Genomic DNA, 27,434 nt, shown 5'->3' with positions numbered 1-27,434 from the left:
AACATACTTGGTAACTCGTAAGCTGGCACAAGGTGCATGAAACAGAACACCTGTGTTATAACACCTGTCGTTTTCTGACCTCGCGAGAATGAAGTAAGTTACATTCATTCATCTACGGCATAAGTTGGTAGCATTGTTTGTATATGATATTCATCATTTAACATATTGGTACTGCCTTGGAAAAAAATGGTTTCCAATTCCTTTCTAATTAATTCTATATGGGGTCCTTTAGAACCTGGAATATAGGCCTGTGGAAGTTATTAACCTGGCTAATACTATACTGATATTCACTCAACATATACTTGATGCTTTGCTTAGATAAACTGTGTTACTTACTGTACATGAATCCCATTCTAAATAAAACTTCTTTCTCTGTTTTTGAAATAAAAGTTCGGTATTTATAATTTAGAAGGTTAACATTAAAATAATTAAATGACCAAACACTAAAAATTATATCTATGCTTTTTTAAACTGCTAACATAAAACTATTATATTACTTATCGACTGAGGACACACTAATAATCAAGTTAGCATGGACACTGGCATGGCTGTATGTAAGCCTAACCTAACTTGCTATAATAAATAAACACATAGATGCTAATATTGTTATATAGCAGGGTGGGGGAAGATGGGATATCTTTAGCACATTATATCCAAATATCCGAATCGTGTTTCAAATAATAACAATGGTCTATGGAAGTCCTCAGGATACGGTTTTAAAATTTTTTGCTTACTACCAAATGTGAGGAGAAAATAGAAGGAAAAGGTGCCCCATCTTCCCCCACTCTACTATACAATTTTTATTACTGTAATCTAGTTATACCTAGTTAAGCATAATGTTGGTTGTCCCTACCTTATGTGTTGGCATGTATCTCTTTATCCCTTTTATTTTTTTGATAATTTTATCAAAATATTTGGATTCGTAGACATAGACATCTTCTTCCGGCATTTCAGTTGGTCTACATGCAGTATAATCACGTCCACATAACACCATACACTTTCCTGTTACATCCGACATCAGGACAGTGTCTTCTATTGAACTGAGAAATAACTCATTTCTGGAAAAAAACAAAAAAAAAACAATTAGTAATGTGTTACTAAAAACTGAATAAAAAATTAAAAGAAATCAAAATACAGTATTGAAAAATTAAGAAAATATAATGGAAATAATATCAAACAAGTGTGAATACAGAATACAGGTCTTTTTAGCAAATTATTCTTAGGGGGTGATAAAACCTGTACATACACGTGTAGCGACCACTCTTATTTTCTTCCAATTAAATGTAAATATGTTTTTAACCCTAAGCGTGTTTTAACAACTGTTGTTTTGTCGCAATATCCCGTCTTTCGTTTAAAATATTTCGAAATCTTCACTACCGTAATCGAAGAGACAAATAAAAGGTATTAATATTATTATATCAAACCTTTTGCCTTGCCCATACTGCGCTATACAACTCACAAGTAAATAAAACAACCTAGAACATAGTAACTAACAATCAGATGTGAACAGTTTTTTATAAAACTAAAACAAAAAGCCTAAAAACCCTTCACCCACAACCAGTTTCAAAAAACATTTAATTAAATAAGTATTTCCAAATCAAAATATTAAATATTCATATCAAAGTAACACACACATATGGTACTTACTTGAAAAACATTCGTGTTGGTTCATGTTCAGTAGATTCCGGTCTTACAAACCATGGACCGTGAAACCAAACATTTCCGTTCATATCTGTCCATAAGCGCTCAACCCGCGCTATCTATAAACAATATCTAAAAAGTTAAAAAGTCAAACCAAATATTGTGGTCTTACCAAACACATAAAAAACTAGCAAAACATTTTGACATTGGTATGGCATAAAGCTAAAGGTTTAACCTGATTTTTAAAAATATTTTTTTTTTAGTTTTTGCTTAAAAAATTCGCAAAAAAACTTAAAGCTAAAGGTTTAACCTGAATTTTAAAAATAAATTTATTTTGAATTTTTTGTTTCGCTAAAATTTAAAAAAAAACTTCAAGAGAATATTTAAGCGGAATTGTACCTTACCTTTGGTTTACACCCCAGAGTTTCTAACGTACAAACAATCTCCCAGTTTCACCCACATACCTTGTGCATAATACTGGATGTAATATGTAGCTGTGAAGAAACAAGTTTTATGCGAATTTCATGTTTTAGCAAATAATCACATAACTACTCAATATAAACAGCACTGTAAAAAATGGCCACTGAAAATTTTATTATTTTGTGTAAATTTTAGTGTTGCTTTATTCTCTTTACAGTTTTTTTCAAAAAAAGAAAAAAAACATTATTAATAAATTCTATGAACTTATAACTTTTAATTGCTGAAAAGATAAATTAATTTAGGTAAAAAACCTTCACTATGTGGGTTCTGTATCTCAGTTTTGATATTTTCTCGCTCTTTATCAATAACATCAGTTGGCCACGAACTTCCAACTTCTAATGCTGTTTCCTGAGTATATGGGTTATACTTAATGCTTCATTACAGAGTTAAACACATATTTGTTAAACCAATAAGATAGAATCATTCATTCTATAGGGTGACGTCTTACAACAAAGCATAACATCTGGGATTTAGGTCAGAGTTGGATCATTTTTTAACAAAATGGCGTAAATTACTTTCCACTAAACTTTATCTGCAAAACTGCAAATCATGTTTCAATAGTAACGACCTGCAGTAGATTTTGGAAGATTAAAAAAGGTCGAAAAGAAAAAAGTTTAGGGCCCTGTAACGCACCATGTTTTATGCCACATATACTGTGGCACTTTATCATATTATAAAAATTAGGCCTAATTTTGACAACCCGTCTTGCCACTCTAATTTTGTGTGGTAATATATTGGTTTGAACGTATTATTTTGTGTAAGTTACCTGTGTTGTATCTCCAGCTGTAGATACCCTGATCATGGGTAGGGGGGTTTCACGGGGCACAAGGGGGGTGTCGTTTACGGGGACCTGCAGAGCCTTGATTCGCCTGAATGATTTTGTCTGACTCATATAACGAGATTCGCAAACATAGATATCCTCATTGTTAAAACCTGGGATGGAAACTTGATTTTAATAAATTGTCAGAATCATTGTATAGTAGGGTGGGGTAAAATGTTATTTTCAGCTTACACAGCAGACACAGACACTGCTGCATGAGGTATAAAACACCTTTTATTCTTTTTTAAAGTATTTGCAAGTGACATGAAAAGAAATTTTTATAAAAAAAATCAACAGGATTGAAATAATGTAAATGTTGATTTCTGCCTGTTATAAACTTCATCACTTTTTACACTAGTAACACTACAATATTTATAAAATCCAATACCTATGGTCATTTTAGACTACTTAAACATTGCTAAACAATAAAAATCCCATAAAATGTTACTTTATATTTAATTGATTTAAAAATCTTTTACAATAGCTTTAAAAAAGTAAAAAATATTTTTCAATGTAATCTGCCATGGGTTGACAAACCTTTTGGTTTCATATTAAAATAATCTTTAACCATCATCACAAAACATCGACCCAGGATATTTTTCACAGGAACAGTGTTGTAATAATCACTCTTGAATACCTGGATGTTTGATTAAAATGGGTGAGGAAAAAAAGAAAACTTTCTAATTTGCAATATAAATGAAATAAAACTTCTCTTTTTCTAATTTTTTTACTATTTTTTTTTTAATTTTACTAATTTTTTTAATTTTTTTTTTAAATTTTACTAAAATCTTCCCTTTACAAAAAAAGGAAAAATAAAAATCTTGTAAGATTTTTACCTCTTGTTGGAGGAACCTCTTCCCTGCTGTGTGAGCTGTGTCATGAGGAGCGAGGAACCAGGATCCGTACATCCTCTGCTCCCCTGCATCATCAAGATAAAACTTCTCAATACAAACCACGTGCTTTTCATCTCTTTTATCCGGGTTCTCCACATAAACAAAGTCTCCCACTTTATAAACAACACCCTAAGTGATAGATATAATATTTGGGTATGTGGTTGATGTTTTCACTCAATTTTATCATCCCATACTGTTGTAAACTAAGAATATTTATAGAATTATATACCTGTATTCTCACATTTCTTAAAGAGCATTGATAATTGTTTAAAATTACACTAATATGAAATATAAAATATTGTTTGTTTACAGCAGGGGTGTGCAACCTGCGGTCCGTTTAGGCGAAATATGCCAAATGAGGTCACAGAGAAAAGTTGTGTGGGCTGCAAAGCCAGTTGCCTATTTTATATTTTTTACCTAATTTATATAATGTGTATTGCAGTTTTAAATTTATATATTGTGATAAATTTATATTGCAGTTTTATATATATTTTCTTGAGAAATTTATGCGTCCCAACTTCATATATTTACAAGGAGTAATTTATACTCTTATGTATTAAAGGTTGCACCCCTGGTTTACAGTATCCATCTTACCCCAAAGTATTCAAATTAAATGTCAAATGATATATAAATATTTCTAGTGTATTCTCTTACCTCGTCCGTTTGAGCACTTTCCTTGAGTTCATCCTTGATAAACTTGACGGCATCTTTCACTTCATCTTCTTGTGGTTCTTCTGGAACTTTCTCCTGAAAAGGTTATCAGTTCAAAAGAAATAAAATGTTTGTTTATATTTTTTTAGTAAATTTAAAACAAAATTTTTGTAAAATTTAAATATATATATAGTATGTCTAAAATGTGAAATGTTTTATTTTGGCAAAGCAGATTATTTTCTAAAAACTCCTGCATTAAACCTTTTTTTAAATTATTGCACTAAACCATTTGTGTATGACCCTGTAACAGTGTAATGCAGTAGCCTACTTATATAACACTAAAAATAAGGCATTTTTAACCACCTAAAGAGTTTAGAATAAAAAAACATTTAAATGTGTTTGGGTGACAAAAAGTCAAACTTTTAATGTAAATACATGCAAATAACAGAAAGGGCAAAAGCTAGCATGTACGTTACCTTTTTCTCAACGTCTAGGTCATTTTCGAGCCTCTTGGTGGTGTAAGAGAGCGCAGGTGAAACGAGAATCTCTCCGTTCTTGCACAACTCATCTCGAATCTTGATAAAGAACTTCTGAAGCTCCACAGCATCTTCATAGATCTTTTAAAGAAGAATATTTAAAGAGTGTGGAATATCTTTGTTGATGGTAAAATCATAATAAATATATTAAAAAAAAAAAATTTGCCACTGGAGTATGAGAGAGAGAGAGAGAGAGAGAGAGAGAGAGAGAGAGAGTGAGAGAGCGAGATAGAGAGATAGAGAGAGAGAGAGAGATAGATGTATATTCACTTTGATCTTTAATAAATTAGAGAAAAAAACACAATGTTTAATAATTAAATAAAATTTTTAAAATTACATTTTCAGTTTAAAATAATACAAATAGATGTTTAACTATGCTTATAAGGTATGTGTAAAAAGTTATATATGTCATTTTTTCGATTCTCCCTTTCCTTACTTCTGAATCCGTTCTATTCCTCTCTCTTGCTTCCTCCAGAACATCAAAGACTTGCTCCTGGAAGACATCCAACCTCTTGTATCTACGATGAAGAAGATTCTTTTTGATCACACCAAGTGAAAGAGTCTCACCTGGATTCTGAGGTTGCTCTGGAAATATTTTGGTTTATTTTTTAGGCAAAGTGGTATAAGTATACACCATGTGACTACCTATAGTACATTTGTTGGGGTAGCTCTGATTTTTTATATTTTTTTAGAAAAATAAGGGTATATAGTCGCTATACTGTGCATTTTAAAATTCAATCACGTTTTCCAGTTTTTTAAAATATTTATTTGGGTAATTATATTATAGACACTGGAACTCTATATAGTATTATAGGCAGTGGTGCAGCCAGAAAAAAATAAGGGGGGGGGGGGTTTAATAAAAAATTAAAAAAAAAATTATTATTTTTTGGGGGGTTTATAAGGGGGAGGGTTGCGAACCCCTAAACCCCCTGGCTGCGCCACTGATTATAGCTTACTATATGGGTAACATGTCTGCAACATTCACTAGTCAGCCTATTAAAACAATATTCCAATAACCCTGATATTTTAACGGTTACTTCACTGTTTCAGTATAATTTATATTGTAAGCAAATCACATTGAGTTGTTTTGCTAAAAATTAAGCCAACAATGCAAAATTGCTCTGACTAAAACTTTTTTTATTAAATTTTGCATGGTGGAGATAAATGTAAATTAAAAATTTTGTTTTAAATAGAAAGAAGTAAAGGTCTAACATACCACTAGTATCCATGGCAGTATCTTGAGTTGATGATTGAGAATTATTTTTAACTTCCATTCCTGATAGTGAATCACTGTAACATCTTTGTAAAGAAAGAAGCACATTAATTAAGTTTTATTGGTAAAAGAAATATATTTAACAGATTTTTTAAAGATGTTATGTGACAAAAAGTGTAACTAAATTGCATTACTTTATATATTTATTATTGGTATGATTTTCAAATTAAAAATAACTCAAAAATAAAAATTTTCCTAAAACTCAAAAAAATCAGTCTAAAAACCAAGTGAAAATATTGAATATACAATCACATAAAAACCAAAATTTTCGGCAAAACTTTAAAAAAAATGAGTTTAAAAACAAAATGAAAACTGGAACTCACCTGCCAGTATTATCCTGGTGATTCATGAGAGACATGAAAAGGTTGGTGAGCATCTCATGAACAAGTTGTTGAGATTTAGGCAACGGTTCGATGCCTTCCAGTTTGTAAAATGTCTTTACACCAAGTTTCTGTAGAAAGTTATGTAGGTTAGTGGTTTGTAGCTTGTTTATGTGGAGGCATAACTTCAAAGGTCTATTATATTCTTTGTAGGTGGCCTGGTTGGTCCATTACTCCAACACACAGGTTTTCGTAACCCATTTTGTGACCACTGGGTTGGAGCAATGTCCGTTAGGTGTCTTGCCAAATACAAATAGGTCTATCACTGTTGGTATCAGTATCACACATACAATAGACCTGTTATTACTGCATAAAAGTATTTTTTCCAAAAAATATTTAAAATGCATATGAATATATGATACAACCAATTTGCAGTTACAAACAGATATATTTAGTATAGTGGAGTGGGGAAAGATATCCTGATCGTGTTTTAAACCATTGTTTTAAAAAACAGTTTAAAACGGTCTATGAAAGTCGCGAGGACAAGGTTTTATAATTCTTTGTATGTTCTCTGTTTACTACCAAAATGTACGAGAAAATAGAATGAAAAGGCGTCCCATCTTTCCCCATCCTACTATATAGTATATAGTTTTGCGATGTTACCTGTAGAATAAGAGCATCCTTGTATATCACAGACCCAGGTTCATTATAAACACAAGCATTTTCAAACATAAGCAGCAAGTCTGATAACATTTCCTCAAGTTTAGCGTACTGTCCTCCCTAAAAAGAAAATTTTATATTTTGTGTTTAAAACATTTTAACAATTAATTTAAAAGTTGCTGAAACTGTTTACATATTACAGTGTATGATTCCGGTGCTGTTATATAGTACTGTAGTGTAAGATGGATAGCTTTAGCTTATAATATCCCATATGCCCTATTGCGTTTTAAGAATTAACAATTTTTTTAGAGTGAGGCTACGGTTATATAATTCTGTAAATTTGTTTACTACCTAATGAGACTATTATATTTTAGAAATTTATATGGCCTTTGAAATATTACAAAATAAACACAGATCTTTAGATTTTAAATCTGAGCAAAACTGAAGAACCAGTAAATAAAAATGGCTAAAACAATTGCTAATGAGGTGAGGTCCTACGGTGCTCTAAAATGTTTGTGTAGTACTGTGGAGAAAGTTTGGGGACCTTTAGCACATAATACCTAAATATCCAGATCGTGTTTTAAACAATTACAATTCTTTGCATGTTCTTTGTTTACTACCTAATGGGATGAGAAATAGAATAAAAATGTGTCATCCCCCCACCCTACTATATAACCATACCTGCATCTTCTGCTGGATCCTGTCCATCTCCATCGGTTTCTTGATGACTTTGTAATAATCCGGAAGCTCCTGCTTGGTTGGAAGATGGGAGAAGATGTCACAGATTGCTCTTCCTGTTGGATCCGTGAAATCCCGGAGTTTTACGAAGAGTTTTTCCATGTTTTCTTCCAAGGGGGTCTAAAATGAGAATTTTTGTAAATAGTTAAAAAATTGTTTTCCTTTCATTGTTACGAGTGCCGCGTTGCATTTAAACTAATAGTAAACCACGTATATATACGTACGCTCGATCTAGGCTGCATTGAGACTAAATGCGAAAGTCTGCTTTGAGATTACGTTATTTTTGATCAATTAGCTTGTGACTCTGCGATCAGCTGTTTCTGACGATTTCAAGTATATTTTACGCAATATTACTAGTTTACAATGTTTCACTGCTGCCACTGCTGGAATAATTACGGATAATGGTTCAAACTTCAATGATTTAGTGTCTGATCATTACAATTATGATGTTGTGAAGTTTTGTTTTGTCCAATTCTTATTCTTATTCTTACGGCTCTGAAGAAAAGTGAAGTTATGGATACATTGGTAGTGATGTTATACGTCCACACAAACGGGATAACATGGATATGTCACTGTTTCTTGGATTCCTGTTGCTTACTGTTGTATAATTTGCAACTTTCAACTGTAATTCATAGCTTATTAAAATTTAATAAAATCCAAAATTCTTACGGCACCCAGTGTCTGATTGTTCAAATTAATGCGGCGCCGAAAGTGTTAAAATAAAGTTTCAATAATAACAGACTTTCATTACTTTGCTGAGTATAATACAGTAAGATTTCTCCTAAATATATTTTCCCATTTCTAATTTAAGATGTTTATTGTTAAGGTATTGTAAATGTTGTCATGAAACTTACAAGTTGTTTCTTTGAAAAAGTTGATCTGCCAGGAGTCATAGTTAGCGCTTGTTCAGATAACGGACCTAATTCCTTGTTTTTATCCAATAGAAGTTTCTCGAGTGTATCAGCATCCAAATAGACCTGTAATTTGAAAACTTGGTTTAATTTTTAAGTACAATTAATATAATTTTGAGCCCTATTGTTAAGTAAGAAGTGCTATTAACAGTAAAGTTTACAACATGACATGAGTGCCCAAGACTACATACAGCAAATTTTTCATGTTGTAAAACAATTTGGGCAATCCCAAAAAAAGAAATTCAATTAACCAAATAATAATTTTTTAAATATAAAGGTTTAATATTTTGACACTATATCAAAACAAAGAAAAAAAACAGATTTTATTACTTTCTTGAGAAAAAAACAAATTCATCAAAAATCAAGCAAACCTGTGAACCAGGTTTATTAACAAAAGTTAAAAACTATAAAAAATATTTAATCAGTTTTTTCAATGACAGCAAACTTTAACATTTCCAGAAACAGAAAAACTGTAAACAAGCAGAACAAAATGCAAATTTTACCAATTTTTTAGTAAAAAATAAAATAAAAAAATTCGTCAAAAATCAAACAAACCTGTGATCCAGGTTCATTATACTGTCGAGCATTGTTAAACATGAGGTGAAAATCATCGAGAAGATCTTGTATTCCTCCATATTTCTCCTGTCTTATCTTCTTCTCAATCATCCTCATGTCTATCGGATCAACCACAAGTTTGTAATAATCCGGGTAATCTTTTCGGGATGGTTTTTCTAGGAAAAGGAGGATCATCTCGCGACCTGCAGATGCGAGAAACAGAAATCAAATGCAGGGAAAAAAAAATAAAAAAATAAAAATTGTTTTTAGAAATCTTCTACATTCCAAAAGAAAAAAAAATACCCTCAAAAAATATAAAATATTCCCATAAAAAATTTGCTATAGATGTTTTAGGGAATACTGTATGGCCTACTTTGAAAGCATGTTGTAACTCTTTCTATTATAAGTATTATATTACACAAACCTACTTCTAATATTACAACTCTGGCCTAGATCCTAACAACTCTGGCGGCCTTCGCTATAGAAAAGCAATTATTAAACTAGGGTAAATTTACCCCTGCGGGTAAATTCCTTGTATTTGGAGGAAAAATGAGCTACCGATCAAAATCCACATCAGTTACACCGGACAGAAAAATTGTGCCATTTGAAGTACTTCAGCAGACATTGAACAACTCATTGTTAAAAAAACTAGTGCATCCGTTGCATTAAATACCCTAATGTAACTAGTTCTAGTTGTTTTGCTTTTTAATAAAAGAGCGCCATGTATGGGGGATAAAAATGATAAGAATCTTTGTTAAAAGGAAAAAGCAAGCAAACCCAAAAATGTTAAGAACCACTGCTGTAGGACCTCCCTTATATAAATTTAAAGGGCTGCTTGCCAATACTTGGAAAAAAACTTGTTAATTCGGTTTAAAAATGTGCGCAAGTGCTCTACCCTGACAAAGATATGAGAAATATATTCACCATCATCAGTTTCTGCATCAAGTACAGTCTCATACAGCAACCTCATCCTCCCATGCAAAGTTTCACCTCGTTTCCTACGACGTTTTCTCTTCTGGAGGGAAAATTAACACTTTTTATTCGGAAAAAACAGTTACGAATTTTTTGGGCAAAAAGTTTGTTGTGTGCGGAGAACGAATTCAATATGTTCATGTATTTGACCTATGTTACAAGCATTGTTGTATATATTAACAAAGTTATAAAAGGTACTCACTTTAGTGGAAACTTCTCCCTTTTCTGAAGCAGAAGTATCATGCTTTGGTGTTTCCTAAAAAACATTGAAATTTCGACCTTAAGATTTTGTTTTTGTATTTATTTTCGTTTGCCACACAATGAGCACAAAACAATATTGTTTACCTTTTTAATTTTATCCTCGTCTTCTTCACTTTCACTACTCTCATCTGTGTTTTCCTCCTAAAATGTAAAAGTTGGTTTTAAAGCACTAAGTTAAAAACGAGAAAATACCCCCCAAAAAATCATGTTTATAAAACTTGCCCCCATATTGCCCACTCCCCTCAAATAACAAAACATTTATTTCAAAATTGGGTAACATATTGCCTAATAAAAGCTTATGGTCCTCTTGGAAAACACTTGCCTGAAACATTACCCGCCATAGATACAGATACATTGTACTTCCTAAACAATGCTTTAAAAATTTGCTTTCATATTGCCCCCTTCCCCCCAAAATGGGCCTCTTGTAAACATTACCCCCCACCAACATAGCTACAGATACATTGTACTCTAAATCGCAACCCACCATTAATTTCAACAACACCCCACCTCTTTAGTTGCATACTCTTGTAGTTTTGTCTCCATAAAAGACTTGAGAGTGACGGCATCTTTATGTATGAGGGAGTTGGCTACATTAAACTTCATTGCATTTGAAAACAACAACTCAAAATCCTTGGCTAGTTCATGACAGGACTGAGAAGACAATGAATATTTTACATACTTCCAATTAAGTTTTGCAAAAATTTATAGGAAAACTTCCCAAAAACAAATCCGGTAAAATCCATTAAAAAAAAATTGTTTTTACAAAACATACTTTCATATACAAGAAAATAACTACAAAAAAATCAAGAAAGCCCTATTTAAACTCTTTTCGCTTAAATGTTCTGCTAAATCTACAACTCCACAAGAATATACAAAAATTTTCACAAAATATTGTCATAACTCACATCATATTTTTTCGCCTGCAGTTTTTTTCTGATCATTTTCAGTGAGATAGGATTATCTATTTCTTCATAATACGTTGGGTAGAACCTTTTATTTGGAAGTCGACAAAATGGGTCAGCAATAGTGTGGCCAATGTTATTTCGATAGTTCACTATCTCATTGTAGAATAAACCCTGTTTTGAACATAGTTGTTTTAAATTTCATGAAACCATCCCCGATCTGGTGCTTATAGATTAGGACAATTATGGTGTAATGAAATAGTCTGAATCTAGTTCTACAAAAAGGCAGCAGACAAAATTCAAGGCAAACTAGTTTTATAGTTTTATAATAAAAGAAACATATTTCGCCTAAATGGCATCATCAGTCTCTCATTCAAATCTTTTTTTTGGTAATATGTGAAAGTGGAAACATATTTACTGCTAACTGGTGTACGTAGGAAAAACATGATTGTGTGCATTAAATTTTTGCTGTAGAACACAAAAATGTTATTAAAATTAGGAATAAAATTAGGATCTATTAGTATGAAAGATTTCGAAAATTGGACAGATATATGTAATAAGAACTATAAAATACCTGATAATCATCTTCATGGCAGTTAATTATTGAAACTTCATGCAGTTCATGTTTATCTTCTTGCTGAAAAGTGAAATATTCATTGAGTATGAATGGGGTAATGGGAATGGTGGACATCTAGGGACAAGTAGTCATGTTAAGTGGTTTGTTATTTGGAAATACAATGGTTTGGCCAACACCCCAAACTTTTCTTTTATCAGTTTCACCTTTCCATGCATAGGCAGCAGTTCCTGTTGCTGCTGTACGTGTGGAGAAAATGTTACACGATGACCATTGAACCATTTTTTTTAAATGATCAGTTTACAAAAGTACAATTTATTAAAACATCGAGTAGTAACGTTATTGTTAATTGGTTTCTCGTTAATTGGTAATAATATTAGAGATATTAGATATATGCCAAATGTAATGCACCAAATCTGGTCTATATCCCAGGTTGCTTGAAGTGACTTGCCATAGGATCATACCAGAGTATAAAACATTATGAATAGTAGTTATAATCAAGGTAGGGTTGATGTTTAAGTTTACCTCCTGCTTAATGTTTCTTTCATGGATTCGTTCAGAAGCTCTACCCCAAGATTTCCTGTGTCTATGAAGATATATTGCTTAGTATTAGGAATATGAAATGAAAATATTAAAAAATCGCTATATATATATATATATTAGTTTTAAAAACAATTTTGATACCAGCACTTAAATAAAGCGCAATTGCTAGTAAAAATTCTTGTGTAATAAAATACCTTCGCAATCTGGTGCTATGAAACGTAACAGACAAAAATCCAGTCTATCAATATATGTATTAGTTTTAAAAACAATTTTAATACCAGCACAAAAAACATACCTTTTCAATCTATAAAATTACAAAAACTTTTATCATATTCATATTATTTTACTCAAAATTTGTTGTTGTTTTTTTATTATGTTACAGCAAACTCTTACTTAAGTCGAGCGCTTGATTTTGTTCCCATCAGCTCCGGATGTTTACTTTTCTCCATCTCGTTCATCTTTTCTTTGAAAAGGGTGCGGATCGTCACTGCATCTTCATATATCTGGATGGAAAATATTTATATTCCTATTATATTGATATATAGGTACAAGAAAGTAAATAACCTAATTGAACTAATCAAACTGCTGGAACAGAATATAAAACGGTAATTTAAAGTGGTAGTCATGATAATATATTTCGTATCATTTTATACAGAAAACTTACTTTTTAGGCAAATTTTATTGTTTATTTAACAAAAACCACACCTTTAAATTTAAAAACCAATAAATTGAAAGCTATTATACCTATTTTTATATCGACAAATAATGTTTCCTTGCAATTTAAACTATTTGCTGAATAAATACTTTTTACCCTAAATGAAATTTTAAATACTAGACTAGAGTGGATCAGGATTGTAGAAGTTGTAAACCCAGAAGATGACCGGTAAATTTTATTGAAAATCTAAACATATTATATACACAGGTCTGTGACTCAAGCTACCAAATCCACTCAGTGGGTTAAGAAGCATGAGTAGTAGATAAACAACTGGCTGTTGCCAAAATGCGGCTATTTAAGGCTCTGGTCTAAATGTTCACCTGTGAATTTGGGTCATTAAATGCTTTGGCATTTTTCACAAGAAGATTCAGATCTTTTTCAAACTCCAACACCGACTTATAATATCCATCTTCCACCCTGTCACCGATGATGAGGAAATCGATCGGATCTTTTATCAATGCGTAATACTCAATGTTCTGCAAGTTACGAAAACTTTTTAAAAAAAAGAGAAGTCAGAGCATAAAAAAAACAAACTTAATAAATGGCAAACTGCTTTAATCAATGTTTTTGGTTAATAAAAAACATTAAACACATTCCAATTAAAAAAATAAACTACAGGGTGCTACAACCCATTCAGTAACCACTGAGTTGTAGCGATGTCTATTAACTTTTTTGCCCAATTCATATACACCTATGAAAGAAAAACATATACAAAATAATATATTTCAATTAAAAAAAAACTACAGAATGCTACAAGCCTACAACCTATTTAATAACTACTGAGTTGTAGCAATGTCAGTGTCTGTTAACTCTCTTGCCTAATACACATACGTCTATCCGTATTAAGCATTAATTTAATACAGATAGTGATAGCTATTAGCTGTATCCTGTATATGTATGTATTAGTATTCTCAGTTATCATGCAAATACCTAACCAATAAGTGAGACCAATATTTATGTTATACTGACTGTTTTATCTGGTAGTTGCATGAACATTTCAGCTATCAGTCTTCCCTCGTCATCTGTTTCTGATACGGTTGCTTCGTAAAGTGACTTCATTTCCTCCTGAGTGATGTCTATCTCCTATGAAAGAAAAGTTTAAATATGTTAGTTAGGATTTAACTTGGAAAAGATGGGCAAAAAAAACAAAACAAAATTTTATATATATGTATTATTATAATTTTTAATAGTTTGGTTTATTGGCTAAAAATGTAGAAGGACAATACATAACAATACTTTCTTCATTTTATAGCAAAATACTATTTACTTTATTTAATTTGCAATATAGACTATTATTCATTATTTAATGGCCTACTTAGTGAAATGTTATGAACTATTTTGTGATAAAACATTAAATGTAATTAAGTATTTTATAGTAAAATATTATTATTAACTATTATATATATATATATATAATATATTAAACTATTATATAGGCTAAACTAAGCATGATTCTGAAGCACATGCTGCAATGAATTGTAATAAATTAAACAGAAAAAACAGTTAAGAATTAAGTTTTCATGTGAAGTAATGCAGCAAACACACCAAACCATGCAACATAATATGATCACATCATGCATTGGAAAAAGCGGATTAAGTTTAACATTTGTTTAATGCACTGGTTTTAACCTATGTGTAGTCATTGTAGTGATCTTCATACTCCAATTGATAATTTAATATAAACAACTTTATTTTAATTTAAAATGAGTGCTTTGCTTGTATAATTAAGTAAAGTGCAATTGCTGGTAAAAAAGTAAAACCCAGTGAAAAAAATCATAAAATTTGTGTTCTTTTTTTGGGAGCACATTAATTTTAACAGCTTTTTATTCTATATAAGCAAGAATATTCAGTTTTGCATAACCCATGACAATTTATAGTATTAATTCACATAGGAAATACAAAGCGTGTTAGCCAAGCCGTAAGCATTATTTAGCAAAGCAGTTTCACACAAAACAGTAAAGGGGAAGCAAATAAACAAATACTTCGAAATCAGAGTCGTCTGCAGTTTTCGCACGATTCCGTGGCTATGAATGTAATGGTCAACATAACAATATGAACAAACTATATATATATAATATATATATAATGTTAATTTATATATAATGTTGCTGCCAGGCATATTACACTTCTTAAATAGTTTTTTGTGGCATATATTTGTGTACTGATGTTAAGGTCATTTTACATGTCATATACACGTCATCTTCATCAGGGTAAATTGACACTACTAGTCGTAAGATTAGTTTTTTATGTTACCCAGCAAATACTAGTGTATGACAGGTCAAAAGACTCAACAGCGTAAAATACTAGTCTAATCTATAGTAGTTGGTCAGCACATAAATTCCAAAAAAAAAACTATTATAAAAAACATATTTAAACTATAAGACTAAAACTAAAGGAAATACTTTTCAGGTAAAAATTAAACAAACTTAAAACACACAGAACACCCAGGCTTATTAATCATTTATTTTAACTTAAAAATTAGGAATATCTATTGTTTAAAGAGTAGCATGCCAAATACCAGAAAATCTAACATAGGAACTAGGATGTACAGAACATGCCAACGTATTAGTTAACTGTATCTTAAGCCCATTGAGTTTCTACTAAGAAAAATATGAAATAAACTTTTGCATGAAACATTATACAAAGTTAAACTATATTGAAAAAAGTTAAAGTATATTGAAATTTTTTGTTCTACACTTTACGTTACGTTACTACACACCTTTCTTCCAGGTCGTGATTTAGTTTCCTCTGTTGGTTTTAGTTGCTCAACAAGCCGGGATTTCGTGTTTAAATAAAGTTCCCATAACTTACAAGCGTCTGCATACTCCTCTGTATCTTCCTATACAAAAAATAAGTAAGTAAGAATGAAAAGGCTGGAGCAAAGAATAGGAACTGCAATACTGGATTATTTTATGGAATTCTATATGGTGTATAATTATGGTCTGTATAGGTGAAGTCCTACACTGCAACGTACTTAGGGTATCGCAATGCACGCTATGACCCAAGATTTAGCCGTTATCCTATCATTAGAGCTTCATTTATGAACAATTTTTCTTCAGTCTATTATATAATCTTTCACACAAGTGACAAGTAGAATAGCGAAAAAGGGAATTCAAACTTAAAAAAACTAACAAAAATTCACGAACGTTGTAATATTTCTTCGCATTGCTTGTCATTAATTGCATGTCGGTGGTTAAGATTTCTATGTCCCGATATTCATCCATGCGTATCCGCTGTCCAATCTTTGTCAGATCAACTGGGTCTACTATCTGTTCATGGTACTCAGGGTGGTATCTATGATGAACAAAGTAAAGCTTGGAATTAAAAATAAAAGATATGGAAGGTTAAGACTGTATTATTAGTGATTTAGGGGTAGACTGGTAGCATATATGGGTATTGAAAATTTGAAAATAAAAAAACGGAATTTAAAAAAAATGGCTGCATACAAATGATTTTAATTAAACTGAGTGAGTAAAAAAATGTATAAACTGCCATTAGAATTTAAAACAGTTCCAGAAAAAGTATTGTTTTATTTATATAAAAAGCTGTTTCAAATAGGTGAATTTCAAATAAGGTAAAAGTGGATTGTCTGTATAATAAATAAAAATAATTTACCAACCGTTTTGATGGAAGTTTCATGAAAGTATCAGCAATAGCTCTTCCATCTTCATCTTCATGATCTTTTATCACATCGAAGATTGCTTGTGCGAGGTCCGACTGTGGATTATAATAAAAAATATCGGTGTTAAGTTTTGACTTTTTTATGTTAAAATTGTTTTTGTGCCAAGAGTAAAAAGATGATTAATTTATGGATTATTTATATTGTATATTGTTTCATTTATGTTAGACACCTGTGAGGCTGTGACCTGACCTGACATGAAAATAAATAGCTAGGTAAGGTTCATTCATTGTATATATCCAAGCCAATTTATCTCAGTTTACCTTTAAACATAGTTATTTCCAGGACTAGCCTAGTGTATCAAAAGGTCATGCCACATTGTCACTCATGTGTAGATAGATAGATGTACTTCTATGAATACATTACTTAAGTATAAACCTGGTTTGCAACTGAGCGCCGCGATCGTTTTGAGTAAGGAGAATCGGAGGTGAATGGTGGGTCCTTGTTAGGAGTTTGATATTTTCGCTTACCAGGCATTGCAAATGTTATGTTATATTACCTAGCTTTTGCATGCCCAAAAATATGCACTGAAAATTGACTAGAAATGAAGTAAATTGCATTTCATCTTAAAAAAGTGGGGACTTGATGTAAATTAAGAGGAAGTCAGTTTAAATTAATAGAATTGTTTTACCAAATAAAAATATTCAAATTTTCCTGGTAATTGATAAAATTTAATAAACTATGTATGCTAAGGAAATATTCAAAAGACACTTTGGCAGTTGCAACAATACACTGTATGTAAGAAGCACAGAAACTACAAACAGTATTAATAATTTAAATAGACTTAAATTTACAAATGTTCAGAACATGTCTTCTGCTTCTACATCTCCCACATACTCGCAGATGTCGTCAAAATCGACGTCTAAACAAACATCTCTGTCTTCAAGAAGCTGTAAATAAGCCCGACAGTTGGAACGATCTTTTTCAAGGATTTTTGCAAGTTTTCCATCATGTTTGAGCCTTCCCCTACTTGTGATTGACACATAAGCATCTGAGATGGATTTTGGGACGACTGTCTCCAGCATTTGCTCTCGGACATCATCCAAAAGAATACCTTCCTCCGACTTACAAGAGCATCTACCTGTAGCATCCAATATATCAACCACGATCAGTTTTTCCCTGAAGTATTTTCCTTTTTTGTATTTTTTATCAACCATACGAACTTTAAGATGTGGACGGAGCCATGTTGACTTTGGTTTTGAAGAAAGATATTTTCTTTTAGAATCTGAATCTGAATCAGACGTACCACTGTGTGTTGAAGGTGACGACTTTTTGCTTTTATTTTTCCGCTTCGGGGAACTATTTACAGAACGGGATTTTTTGTGATGAGAGTCATTAATATCTTCTTCATAATGACGACGTTTGTGCTTAGATCTTGACTGGTGTTCCTTATGTGCATGCCGAGAGCGCTTATGATTTCTTTCCTCTTCTTCTTTTTGTCTCTTTTTGTGTTTTCTTTTGTGGGATGAATCTTCACGATTTTGTTCACTATCATTATCAATACCAGTGTTATGTTTATTTTTTGATCGATTTTCTGGCTTTTTATCCCTACCACTAGTCCGTGAAATATCCTTACTATACTTTTCATACTCTGATTTCGCAACAGCCTTCAGAGCAAACTGACCAACACTGGCTGTCCCACCAAGAGCAAAGCTTACCACGCACTGTGCATTGTCTGGATCCATACCTTCAACAACACCATACTTATTTTTATGGGATCCTGAATTTACAAACACAAAAGCCCCCTTTTTAATCTCCAACGTCTCATTTTCTTTGTTTCCACTTTGCCCATTTGGGAGCTTTTTATTCGGAGCATTTGCTCCAAGTCCAAGTCCTTTAGGTCTCACAACTGTCTCCAGCATTTTTGTATTCTTTTTAAATGTTCTGCCAATGCCAACCTCTGGATTCCACCCCATACCCCTTAACATAGCCATCCCAAAAGCTTGAATTGGAATCTGCTCATAATCAGCAATAGTTGCCTCTTCGGGGCGGATCGAAACATCCAATACTGTGTCATCCTCATACCCATCCGGGACTTTATTTCTTAAAAGAAGAGGAACAGCCATGTTTTCAAAATCTTCATTACTTTGTTCTTCCGGAGGAGCTTGATCCAAAAACTGTTTTGATTCTGCCATTAGTTCCTTTGCTGCTTCATCTTCAATTCCTGCAGTTATCTCATTTGTTTGCAGTTTTTCTTTTTTTGGCATCACATATCTATTCTTTGATATGAGAGGGATTACCAATTCCTTTGGAGTCACCTTCTGCAAACTTTTAGCATCAACCTCTGTGAGAAAGTCCTTGGTGCTGCTCTCTTCAGGAGCATCTTTTACAACTTTACTTTCATCCACCTTGGTCTGGATTTTCTTTTTAAATCCAAATGAAATTGATTTTTTATCATCCATGATTGAAACTTAAAAAATAAGATGTAAAAAATAATGTTATGCGCAGAACAATTTGCAATGTTGATGTTTTAAGCTTAGAAAGAACTATCAGAGTTCCCCCCTTGCTTGCTTATACTCGATAATTTGTTGTGGATAAACCTTTCCAATTTGAGTCATTAATTCCTGCCGAAATTTTCCGTAAACGTCGATTTTTCCTTTCAAGGCTTCGTTTTTCATTAACGACTTCTCGATGCAGTCTTTTGTGTAGTGCTGGGGGTTTCTACCAGAGTCAATGTAATCAAACACCTCAAGCGGCACGTGGATGTCTGAAACTGAGGCTTTACAGTTCTCAATATCCTTAAGACATGTAATAGTTGAGTTGATTTTCTGATTAAGCACCTCCTGCCCCTGTGGTTGGAAGTCAGTAACGATTACACCAAGTTGCCGCACGTTTTCAATGAATTGTTCAAGACACGCTTCAAGGACTTCTAATTTTTCAGCCATTTAGGTTATACATGAAGGAGTTTGTTATAGTTTAAAGCAACTTAATACCTCAGTTTGTTAGATTTCTATGGAAATTAGTAAAACATTACTAGGTGCTAATAAAGAATCTCCCTTCTACGGTATCTGGTCAACAGGTCAAGGCCCCAATGGCCCTTTACCATTTAAACCATTATAACTGGCTAGCCTAATCTGCAAGGGCTTCACCAGTACGGCACTACAGTATCAGTTTCGTAATATTAAAACTACTTAAAAACATCTATACTGACATGTAGTTTTGTATATCAAACGTCGAACACCGCGCCATTGCTCTTTCTTTTATAAAAATACACGATATCTATGTTGTAAATCCAAAAACTTTTACACATCCCTTTCAATTTTAAAATGACAATATTTTTGTTTTTCCCGAATGCTTTTATACAATTCTTCTTAAAATTAAAAATATAACAAAAAATCACTAAAAAATTAAAAAGATCACTTCTTACTTTACATGGATGTTTATATACCGTGTCGTGATATGTTTCTACCGATTGATATTCCTATATAGTAAGGTGGGGAGAGATGGACACCTTTCATTATATTTTCCATTTGGCAGTAAACAAAGGACATTTAAAGAATTATAAAACCATATCCTCACGTCTCCCATATACCGTTGTTAATTGTTTAAAACACGATCAGAATGTTTTGATATTACATTCCCAAGGTGTCTCATCTTCCCCCACCTTACTATATTTTTACCGGTGTTGTGATATATTTGTTCCGATTGATATATCTGTACCGAACGCTATTGCAGATGCGCAGCGGGTCGGAACAAACAGTATCGCTAGCGACAAAGAGAAAGTCACGTTAGAAAATCAACGGACTCTCTCGAATCGCCAGCCATCGGCGCCGGTGCCAACCCGACTTTAGTAGCACGAGTAGAAGATATCTAATAATTTTTGTATTCTAGGATCTCCTTGTTTCTTCAGCACCTGTAAATTATCAGTAAGATGTGTGTTTATTTAAACTAGCATAAGATAAGTGTGTTGGTATAGTACTTACATTTTTAGGTTACAAATAGCATACCAACTCAGTTATTCTACTGACTTTAAATAAAAATACTTAAGTTTATATACGTCAAGTCTGGAACGTTTTCAACGAAGGGCGTAATAAATTTGGACCTGGTGGTCTTTGCTTTGTTCCAACCTACTGCGCACGAAAAGAACAAATAAGAGAAAAAGATAAAAATTTACGAGAGAGGTCACTCTTAAATTTGCGAGTGACCTCTCTCGCACATCTCTTGACCAAAGTTAATAGAGACCCAAACGAGTTGTAACTCCCGGTCAACAATATTTGCTGGCCGCCAAACGCCTGGCTGTATTAGTTCAGTTTGTTAAAGTACATTCTTTCAGTTTGTTGGATAATTCATTAGTTCAGTTTATTAGACAGATAACTTTTGTACTGTTGTTTCGAATTTTTGCTCTTATACGGGCGTAATTACATGGCACATCTGTTTTCCTGTGAGGCTATATTGTATAGAAAGGCATGATAAGTGAATGAAAATCTTCTTTTTGAATCGTCTTATTGATCCCACCTATTGTAGATAATATTGTCTTTTGTAAATCTGGAAAATAGTTTGGCGTATTTGTTTTAATTTTCTCGTCTACCCCTGTTAAAGTTCGTGCCTTTTACCCATGCAGGCTACCGCGATTCATTAACAGATTTTTTTCTATTTTTACCGACCCGGCAGTGTCGCAAGGTTAAGAACTATTGGTCTAATAAGGGTAAAGATGGACGCACGAAGTCTTTACCCGGATATTATTATCTCAGAGAAACCTTTTGGTCAGTTTGTATTGGAAACAATGGGAGAACACGAAGATAACTTAGCTTGGGTAACTTTAGATTTTGTGCTGTGGTGGTTAATTTAGTTTTATTTGGTTAATTTACAGCGTTTTATATTTATTGGAGCGACGTTTCACTGAATTAATTAGTAACGATACCAACTAAAGTGCTCAATTCTAATGCTAAGCGAAAATGTCAATGCCGTTTTTATTTCAATTCGATAAGACAAATACGGGAATAAACATTTTTGCTGAGTTTTCATTATTAGATAAAAATAAATTCAGGTTTTTCTACATACGAGTTATAAACAAAACGTTCATTCATTTTTAAAGATCGATGTTGACAACGACGGAGAAGAATACTCGTTTAGAAGAATCCGCAAGGAGGCGCTCAAGTGCGCAAACGCTTTATATAAGGAAGGTATAAGGCGAGGTGATGTCATTGCACTCTTGAGCCTTAATTCGTGCCAACAGAAGGTTCTGGTATTGGCGCTTGCTTTGTGTGGAGCTACTATCGTACCTCTCGATTCTTTACTTCCGCGGGGTAAGTAATAAATTTGAATCTTCATACTCTAGCCCAGGCGTGCCCAACCTTTTTTGACCCAAGATCTACTTTTCAACTAACCAACTGCACGCGGTCTACCAGCTAGCGTCAACGTATGCCGAAATATCTCTTGTATGCGTTTATCCCCTGTATAAGCAACTGCAGCGGTTCAATGAACCATGCTCATGGTTTTAACTTATCAGCAACAAAACTACTTTAATTACTACACAAATTTCAATGACTTCGTTACTAAAACTTGAAATGTAACAAACGAAATACGTCACACATACAATTGTTGCGTCACACCTCACACGTCATCTTTAGCGGAGCTTAGTTGTGTTTTTGCAGGAAAATCCCTCTCATAGTCCCGTGTACGGTTCTAAAGTGCTGCTCCTGATTTGCTTTTTTTGCCCTACGGTACCGTTGCGTTGCATATTAAACAAACAGGCTTTGAATACGAATAAACAGGAAAAAATAATCGTCCTTCTATTTAGCGATAAAATGATAGGTCTTGGCACGTTATCTCTCTGCCATGCTACTAACGTTTGTTGCGATCGCTTGTCAAAAGTCGGAAAGGATCGAAATTTTGGGGAATATAGTCAAAAATACTTAGTTTGAAGCACAGAGTGTTACTAGTGTACAAATCATGCAGACCAGGTTAAGGAAATTATTGTAAAATAATCGCCATTGTTCCGATTGTTACGTCATAGTAGTCGTCATCTTGGAATTTTTGCCTGCTGTCGTACAGGTACGCCCTCTTAACACGGTCCGTATTTTTTGTACAAAGTATTGATAAAATTAATGATTTGGCAATTGTAACACCACAGCAGATTTTATGATTTTTTTTATTACACCTGTCGCGGTCGACCTGAGATAGGTCCGCGGACTACCGGTAGACCGCGGTCGACGGGTTGGGCACGCCTGCTCCAGCCCAAGTATATCATAGGGCCACAACCACATAAAGTAGAATATATTGGAACACATTATATATTGCTAAGTTGTACTCTGTTGGAATATTTCACTACGGTGTTTTATGAAACATTTTACCAAAATGTTTTTAATGTTTGTTTACCGAAGATGTGGTCGAACAAAAATTACTTTCGGTGGAACCAAAAGTTTTATTTGTCAGCTCAGAGCATTTGGGTTGGGTGGACAGAATTTCACCGCAGACTACGGTTAGTTGACAGAAAATACGTGGTTCCCACGTGGTAACGAATAATGGTTTATTATTCAGATTTTTTTGTTTGACAAATGTGAAGTGCAAAATTCGTTTCTTCACTTTTTGAACACTGGTGACGAGCATGGTAAGGTTCTTATTACGTTATGATAGTTTGTTTTTCCTAAACCATGCATATGGTCTTTTAAAACATTGATTATTCATAAACTTGTATTACGACACAATGATAACTTCCGGCACACGCGAGGACAATTAACCAATGATGAAAAAAATATTGAAACTGCATTCATATGTATTATACAGGAGCTTATCTAGAAGGTGAAATTGACGTTGAAAACGACATTCTTTTTATGTTTTGTACGAGCGGCACACTTGGCCCTTCTAAGTTGGTTCAACTCACAAATCAAAATGCTGTTGCTGTGTTACAACTATTCAGGTTTAATGGTTTTATTTACTGACAACCCCGCTTTAAACGAAACAAATGTTCTTGCAGAGTTGCTTGCAAACGAAGTAAAGGGAGCATTAGCTGTTCTGCAATACCAATTTTCCACATACCATCTGTTGGTTATACGTTCGGACATTTAGTACAGGGATGTGCAAATGTTATTCTTAGTAACTACAATGTCATGAAACTACTTCAAATAGTTCAGGAATATAAGGTATAGAAACTATAAAATAATATAAAACAATGCTCAAGTAAACACTCAGTTGAAGCAACCGTTAAATGTCTTACCCACGGACCACTGACATGTCTAATTATTGAACAGTGCAGGAACAATTAAGTTTAGTAAAGCATTATGGGACACTCTTTTAGTGATTATAAGGTTCAAACAGAATAAGTTTGATTTTTTAATGTATAATTGTAAAAAAATTGTTTTAAACAGAGGTCTTTCTGTTCAGGTGACACATGTGATAATGTATGCATCAACTTTTCTTGAGATGGCAAAATGTGAAGTGGTAAAAAACTATGACGTTTCTAGTTTGAAGGTTGTAGAGGTTGGAGCTTCAGTGACGTCGCAAGAAACTAAATTAAAGACAAAGCGAAAATTAAATTATACAGAAGTTATTGAATGTATGTGTGTAATATAGTAGGGTGAGGAAAGATGGGAGACCTGTTATAGCGTATAATGTTTAAATATCCTGATCCTTTTTTAAACAATTACCAACGGTATATGGGAGTCGTGATAATACGGATTTGTAATTCCTTGCATTTTCTTTGTTTAGTACCAAATAAAAGGATAAAATAGAATAAAAAGTTGTCCCATCTTCCCCCACCCTACTATATTTTTACCTTTTCACCGAAAAATGCCATTTTGTTATAAATCAAAATGTGTTTTGCAGTATATGGACTAACCGAAGCCTTTCCTGCTACAGTGAGTGATCCTATCTTGTCAAAGTCTGGCTCAGTTGGGTTTCTTTTGCCTAACACTAAACTGAAGGTATATTTTGTATTGTTTTCAATGGAAAAGATAAATGTCACGCCACGTTTAGGTTGAAGATATTGAAACAAGAAAAAGATGCGTGGCTGGAGAATTTGGAGAAATTATGTTGAGCGGACCACAGGTACACCGTACGAACACCTTGAAATATATATTCCCCCCCAAAAAATATTAGAATTGTTATTGTTACAGGCAAAACGAATTTGAACTAATTTCATTGATTTTTAAGGTTGCTAAAGGTTATTACAAACACCCTGAAGCAACAATGTTTGACAAAGAAGGATGGTTAAAAACTGGTGACATTGGATACTTTCATGCCGTTGGAAACGTTTATATCACCGATAGAATCAAAGATGTTTTTAAAACTCCAGAAGGATTGCAGGTTAAAAGAAATTTCTTGTTTTTACCAACTTGAAATAATTGATACCATTTTTTTTAGGTTTTTCCATCCGAAATTATTTCAATTTTACTAATACATCCAAAAATCGCTGATGCTGGGGTTATAGGGGTGCCTTCTAACATGGGTTTGGCTGGGGAAGTACCTAAAGCATTTATTGTCAAGGCGGAAGACACCACTTTAACATCGGGTGACGTCATTCAATTTGTAAAAGGTAGGATTTTAAACCAAATTTTTTTGTTTGATGTTCGATCTTTGTTTAATAGCCCAGCACTGTCGGGGAAATGTTAGGGTGTATTTACCATAACATATATTGTGTTGGTTCTTAATGCAGAATACATGTTAGGGGTATGTGCTTCTTGACAAAATATAATTGACTCTGTGCTAGCTAATGTAATGAACAATGTGTTAAAACCTGATGTGTTTGAAGCCGCCATTGCTTGCATGTATCATAGTACGCTGGTATCGTGAAGATAAACATGTGATATAATGATCTTTCTACTTCAGATAAAGTAGCAGCATACAAGCAACTGCGTGGTGGAGTAACATTCGTCGACCGTTTACCCAGATCTTCTAGCGGAAAGATTCTAAAACGTATTCTGAAAGAAATTGAATAAGAGAGTAATACTGAAACAAATGTTAAACCGAAATATAGTGGTTATATGTAAAAGACACAATTCAATAACAGCAACCTAATGAAACAAAAACAATCCATTACAATTTTTACAAAACGATAACCTACTTTTCTAGCATAAATACAATATTTCTTTTCTATTAAAATATTACCCAATTAAAATAATAGGTATATGTGAGAAAATCCTTATATGGTGACGTCAGAAATTTAAGTATGATTTCGTTCATTTTTAAAGTTAATTTTGAACAATCATGCATGTTTTTTTAAGAATAAATATACAGCGTGTTATCAGTGACAGTGAGACCTATGTCACAGTTTGAGTTGAATTGATTTATAGGTCAGCAGATACAGTGATAAAAAATCTGCCACATACAAGCTTTGCGAAGGGGTTTTTATATCTTAAAACGCTACTGCGGTTGATTAAATTTTCACCGTGGTCCGGGAATATCACTAGGTTCCTGTAGTGCACGCCGACATTCTCACAACCACAACAATAACGCCTTATGGAATTTTCAAATTTCTTAAAATGCCATTCGGTTTAAAAAATAGGACGTTTAACTTTAAAACCAAGATTGATAAAGGCATTACTTAAATCAACGCTTATAGATATATCTATAAGCGTTGCTTAAATCTCCTCCCATGTATGCAGAAAAGAATTATACGTGCTCACTCATTAAATCTTCGCGTCCTTTTTATAGTTACGTCTGTGGAAAAAAAGGCAAAATCGAGGGGATCTGGCGATCTGCCGGTCTGTTAAAGTTGCTGTCGGGAACTTCCCTATTTAAAATACTAGTGGCAAGTCGTGCGGGGTCCTACTAAAACACGCCCGGCGGGGCCCGGTGGAAAAAAATATACTAAAACACGCCCGGTGCGGGGCCCGGTGGGGCCCGGTGGGGCCCGGTGAGGACCCGGTGTTACGAGTCATACTAAAACACGCCCGGTGGGGGGCCCGGTGAGTATTTCGTGTAAAGGAGGCTTTCCCTATGCAAGAGCCACCAAAATGTGTGTACAAAACAGAACTTGTGAAAAAATTGGAAGATATTGTCTGTCTTTAAAGCATAAAGCGGGCAATTTTCGGTGATAGAAATTACATTCTTGCTCCGCACGTCATCGCTGTAACAAAATAAATAAAATATGATGAAGAAAATGGACACGTAATTCGCAAGTTCTTTAATTATCGCTCTGCTAAAACGGAAACAACATTGGATCGCGCTACTAAGGGCTTGTCCGAATACGGAAAAGCCGAACACGCTAACTAAAAGACACATCATGTCTAATATTTACATTTTTCGTTTTAAAAGTTACATTGTTCGTCTTTTAAAGTTTTTAATATTAAAACTTTGATTTTAAAAATATTATAAAACTTCGAACAAGTATAAGTGTATGTATAGTACTGTGGCCTAATAGGACACTTATA

General features: G+C 33.2%; 4 protein-coding genes across 5 annotated transcripts in view; 1 reads left to right on the top strand and 3 right to left on the bottom strand.

Moving 5' to 3' along the window:
- Window positions 1–17,662, bottom strand: part of LOC780718 (protein polybromo-1) — a 25,012-nt gene extending 7,350 nt beyond the window's left edge. The window contains exons 1-27 of one of the 2 annotated variants that reach the window (XM_018812573.2): window positions 17,503–17,662; window positions 17,065–17,162; window positions 16,592–16,739; window positions 16,165–16,284; window positions 15,428–15,469; window positions 14,415–14,528; window positions 13,766–13,921; window positions 13,124–13,233; window positions 12,713–12,773; window positions 12,188–12,250; window positions 11,617–11,787; window positions 11,219–11,362; window positions 10,796–10,852; window positions 10,653–10,706; window positions 10,403–10,493; window positions 9,479–9,681; window positions 8,867–8,989; window positions 7,956–8,132; window positions 7,278–7,394; window positions 6,618–6,745; window positions 6,238–6,320; window positions 5,458–5,606; window positions 4,962–5,102; window positions 4,489–4,581; window positions 3,778–3,963; window positions 3,479–3,578; window positions 2,888–3,054 (exon numbers count right to left, since the gene is read on the bottom strand). In XM_018812573.2, coding sequence (XP_018668118.1) covers window positions 2,888–3,054; window positions 3,479–3,578; window positions 3,778–3,963; window positions 4,489–4,581; window positions 4,962–5,102; window positions 5,458–5,606; window positions 6,238–6,320; window positions 6,618–6,745; window positions 7,278–7,394; window positions 7,956–8,132; window positions 8,867–8,989; window positions 9,479–9,681; window positions 10,403–10,493; window positions 10,653–10,706; window positions 10,796–10,852; window positions 11,219–11,362; window positions 11,617–11,787; window positions 12,188–12,250; window positions 12,713–12,773; window positions 13,124–13,233; window positions 13,766–13,921; window positions 14,415–14,528; window positions 15,428–15,469; window positions 16,165–16,284; window positions 16,592–16,739; window positions 17,065–17,162; window positions 17,503–17,601 — 3,195 coding nt within the window. In that variant the 5' untranslated portion in view covers window positions 17,602–17,662. The remainder of the gene's footprint in view (window positions 1–2,887; window positions 3,055–3,478; window positions 3,579–3,777; window positions 3,964–4,488; window positions 4,582–4,961; window positions 5,103–5,457; window positions 5,607–6,237; window positions 6,321–6,617; window positions 6,746–7,277; window positions 7,395–7,955; window positions 8,133–8,866; window positions 8,990–9,478; window positions 9,682–10,402; window positions 10,494–10,652; window positions 10,707–10,795; window positions 10,853–11,218; window positions 11,363–11,616; window positions 11,788–12,187; window positions 12,251–12,712; window positions 12,774–13,123; window positions 13,234–13,765; window positions 13,922–14,414; window positions 14,529–15,427; window positions 15,470–16,164; window positions 16,285–16,591; window positions 16,740–17,064; window positions 17,163–17,502) is intronic. The other variant, XM_018812574.2, reaches the window with a different exon arrangement.
- On the bottom strand, window positions 17,641–19,650 carry LOC100178241 (G-patch domain and KOW motifs-containing protein-like). Its single transcript, XM_004226202.4, has one exon. The coding sequence runs from the start codon at window positions 19,524–19,526 to the stop codon at window positions 17,925–17,927; it is 1,602 nt and encodes a 533-aa protein (XP_004226250.1). The 5' UTR covers window positions 19,527–19,650; the 3' UTR covers window positions 17,641–17,924.
- On the bottom strand, window positions 19,222–20,100 carry LOC100175933 (mediator of RNA polymerase II transcription subunit 10-like). The gene has a single exon (XM_009860641.3). The coding sequence runs from the start codon at window positions 20,007–20,009 to the stop codon at window positions 19,614–19,616; it is 396 nt and encodes a 131-aa protein (XP_009858943.1). The 5' UTR covers window positions 20,010–20,100; the 3' UTR covers window positions 19,222–19,613.
- A 625-nt stretch (window positions 20,101–20,725) lies between these two features.
- LOC100175890 (4-coumarate--CoA ligase 1-like) lies at window positions 20,726–26,166 on the top strand. Its single transcript, XM_026835008.1, has 12 exons — window positions 20,726–21,877; window positions 22,160–22,370; window positions 23,448–23,545; window positions 23,605–23,674; window positions 23,851–23,983; window positions 24,041–24,206; window positions 24,448–24,619; window positions 24,889–24,986; window positions 25,039–25,110; window positions 25,216–25,368; window positions 25,426–25,597; window positions 25,891–26,166. Exons 1-12 carry the CDS (start codon window positions 21,776–21,778, stop codon window positions 25,998–26,000), a joined length of 1,557 nt encoding a protein of 518 aa, XP_026690809.1. The 5' UTR covers window positions 20,726–21,775; the 3' UTR covers window positions 26,001–26,166.
- Window positions 26,167–27,434: the final 1,268 nt, after the last annotated feature.

The sequence above is a fragment of the Ciona intestinalis genome, chromosome 7 (genome assembly GCF_000224145.3).
Source record: "Ciona intestinalis chromosome 7, KH, whole genome shotgun sequence".
Taxonomy (NCBI): Eukaryota; Metazoa; Chordata; class Ascidiacea; order Phlebobranchia; family Cionidae; genus Ciona; species Ciona intestinalis.
Note: the sequence above shows the minus strand (reverse complement) of the source record. Positions and strands in the feature narration are given on the sequence as shown.

What these genes read in the sequence shown, in the direction of transcription:
- LOC100175890 (XM_026835008.1), top strand. Translation starts at nt 21,776, where the DNA reads ATGGACGCACGAAGTCTTTACCCGGATATTATTATCTCAGAGAAACCT. An exon ending in ACGAAGATAACTTAGCTTGG is followed by an intron (nt 21,878 to 22,159) that starts GTAACTTTAGAT and finishes TCATTTTTAAAG; the next exon opens with ATCGATGTTGACAACGACGG. An exon ending in CGATTCTTTACTTCCGCGGG is followed by an intron (nt 22,371 to 23,447) that starts GTAAGTAATAAA and finishes TGTTTACCGAAG; the next exon opens with ATGTGGTCGAACAAAAATTA.
- LOC100178241 (XM_004226202.4), bottom strand. Translation starts at nt 19,526, where the DNA reads ATGGATGATAAAAAATCAATTTCATTTGGATTTAAAAAGAAAATCCAG.
- LOC100175933 (XM_009860641.3), bottom strand. Translation starts at nt 20,009, where the DNA reads ATGGCTGAAAAATTAGAAGTCCTTGAAGCGTGTCTTGAACAATTCATT.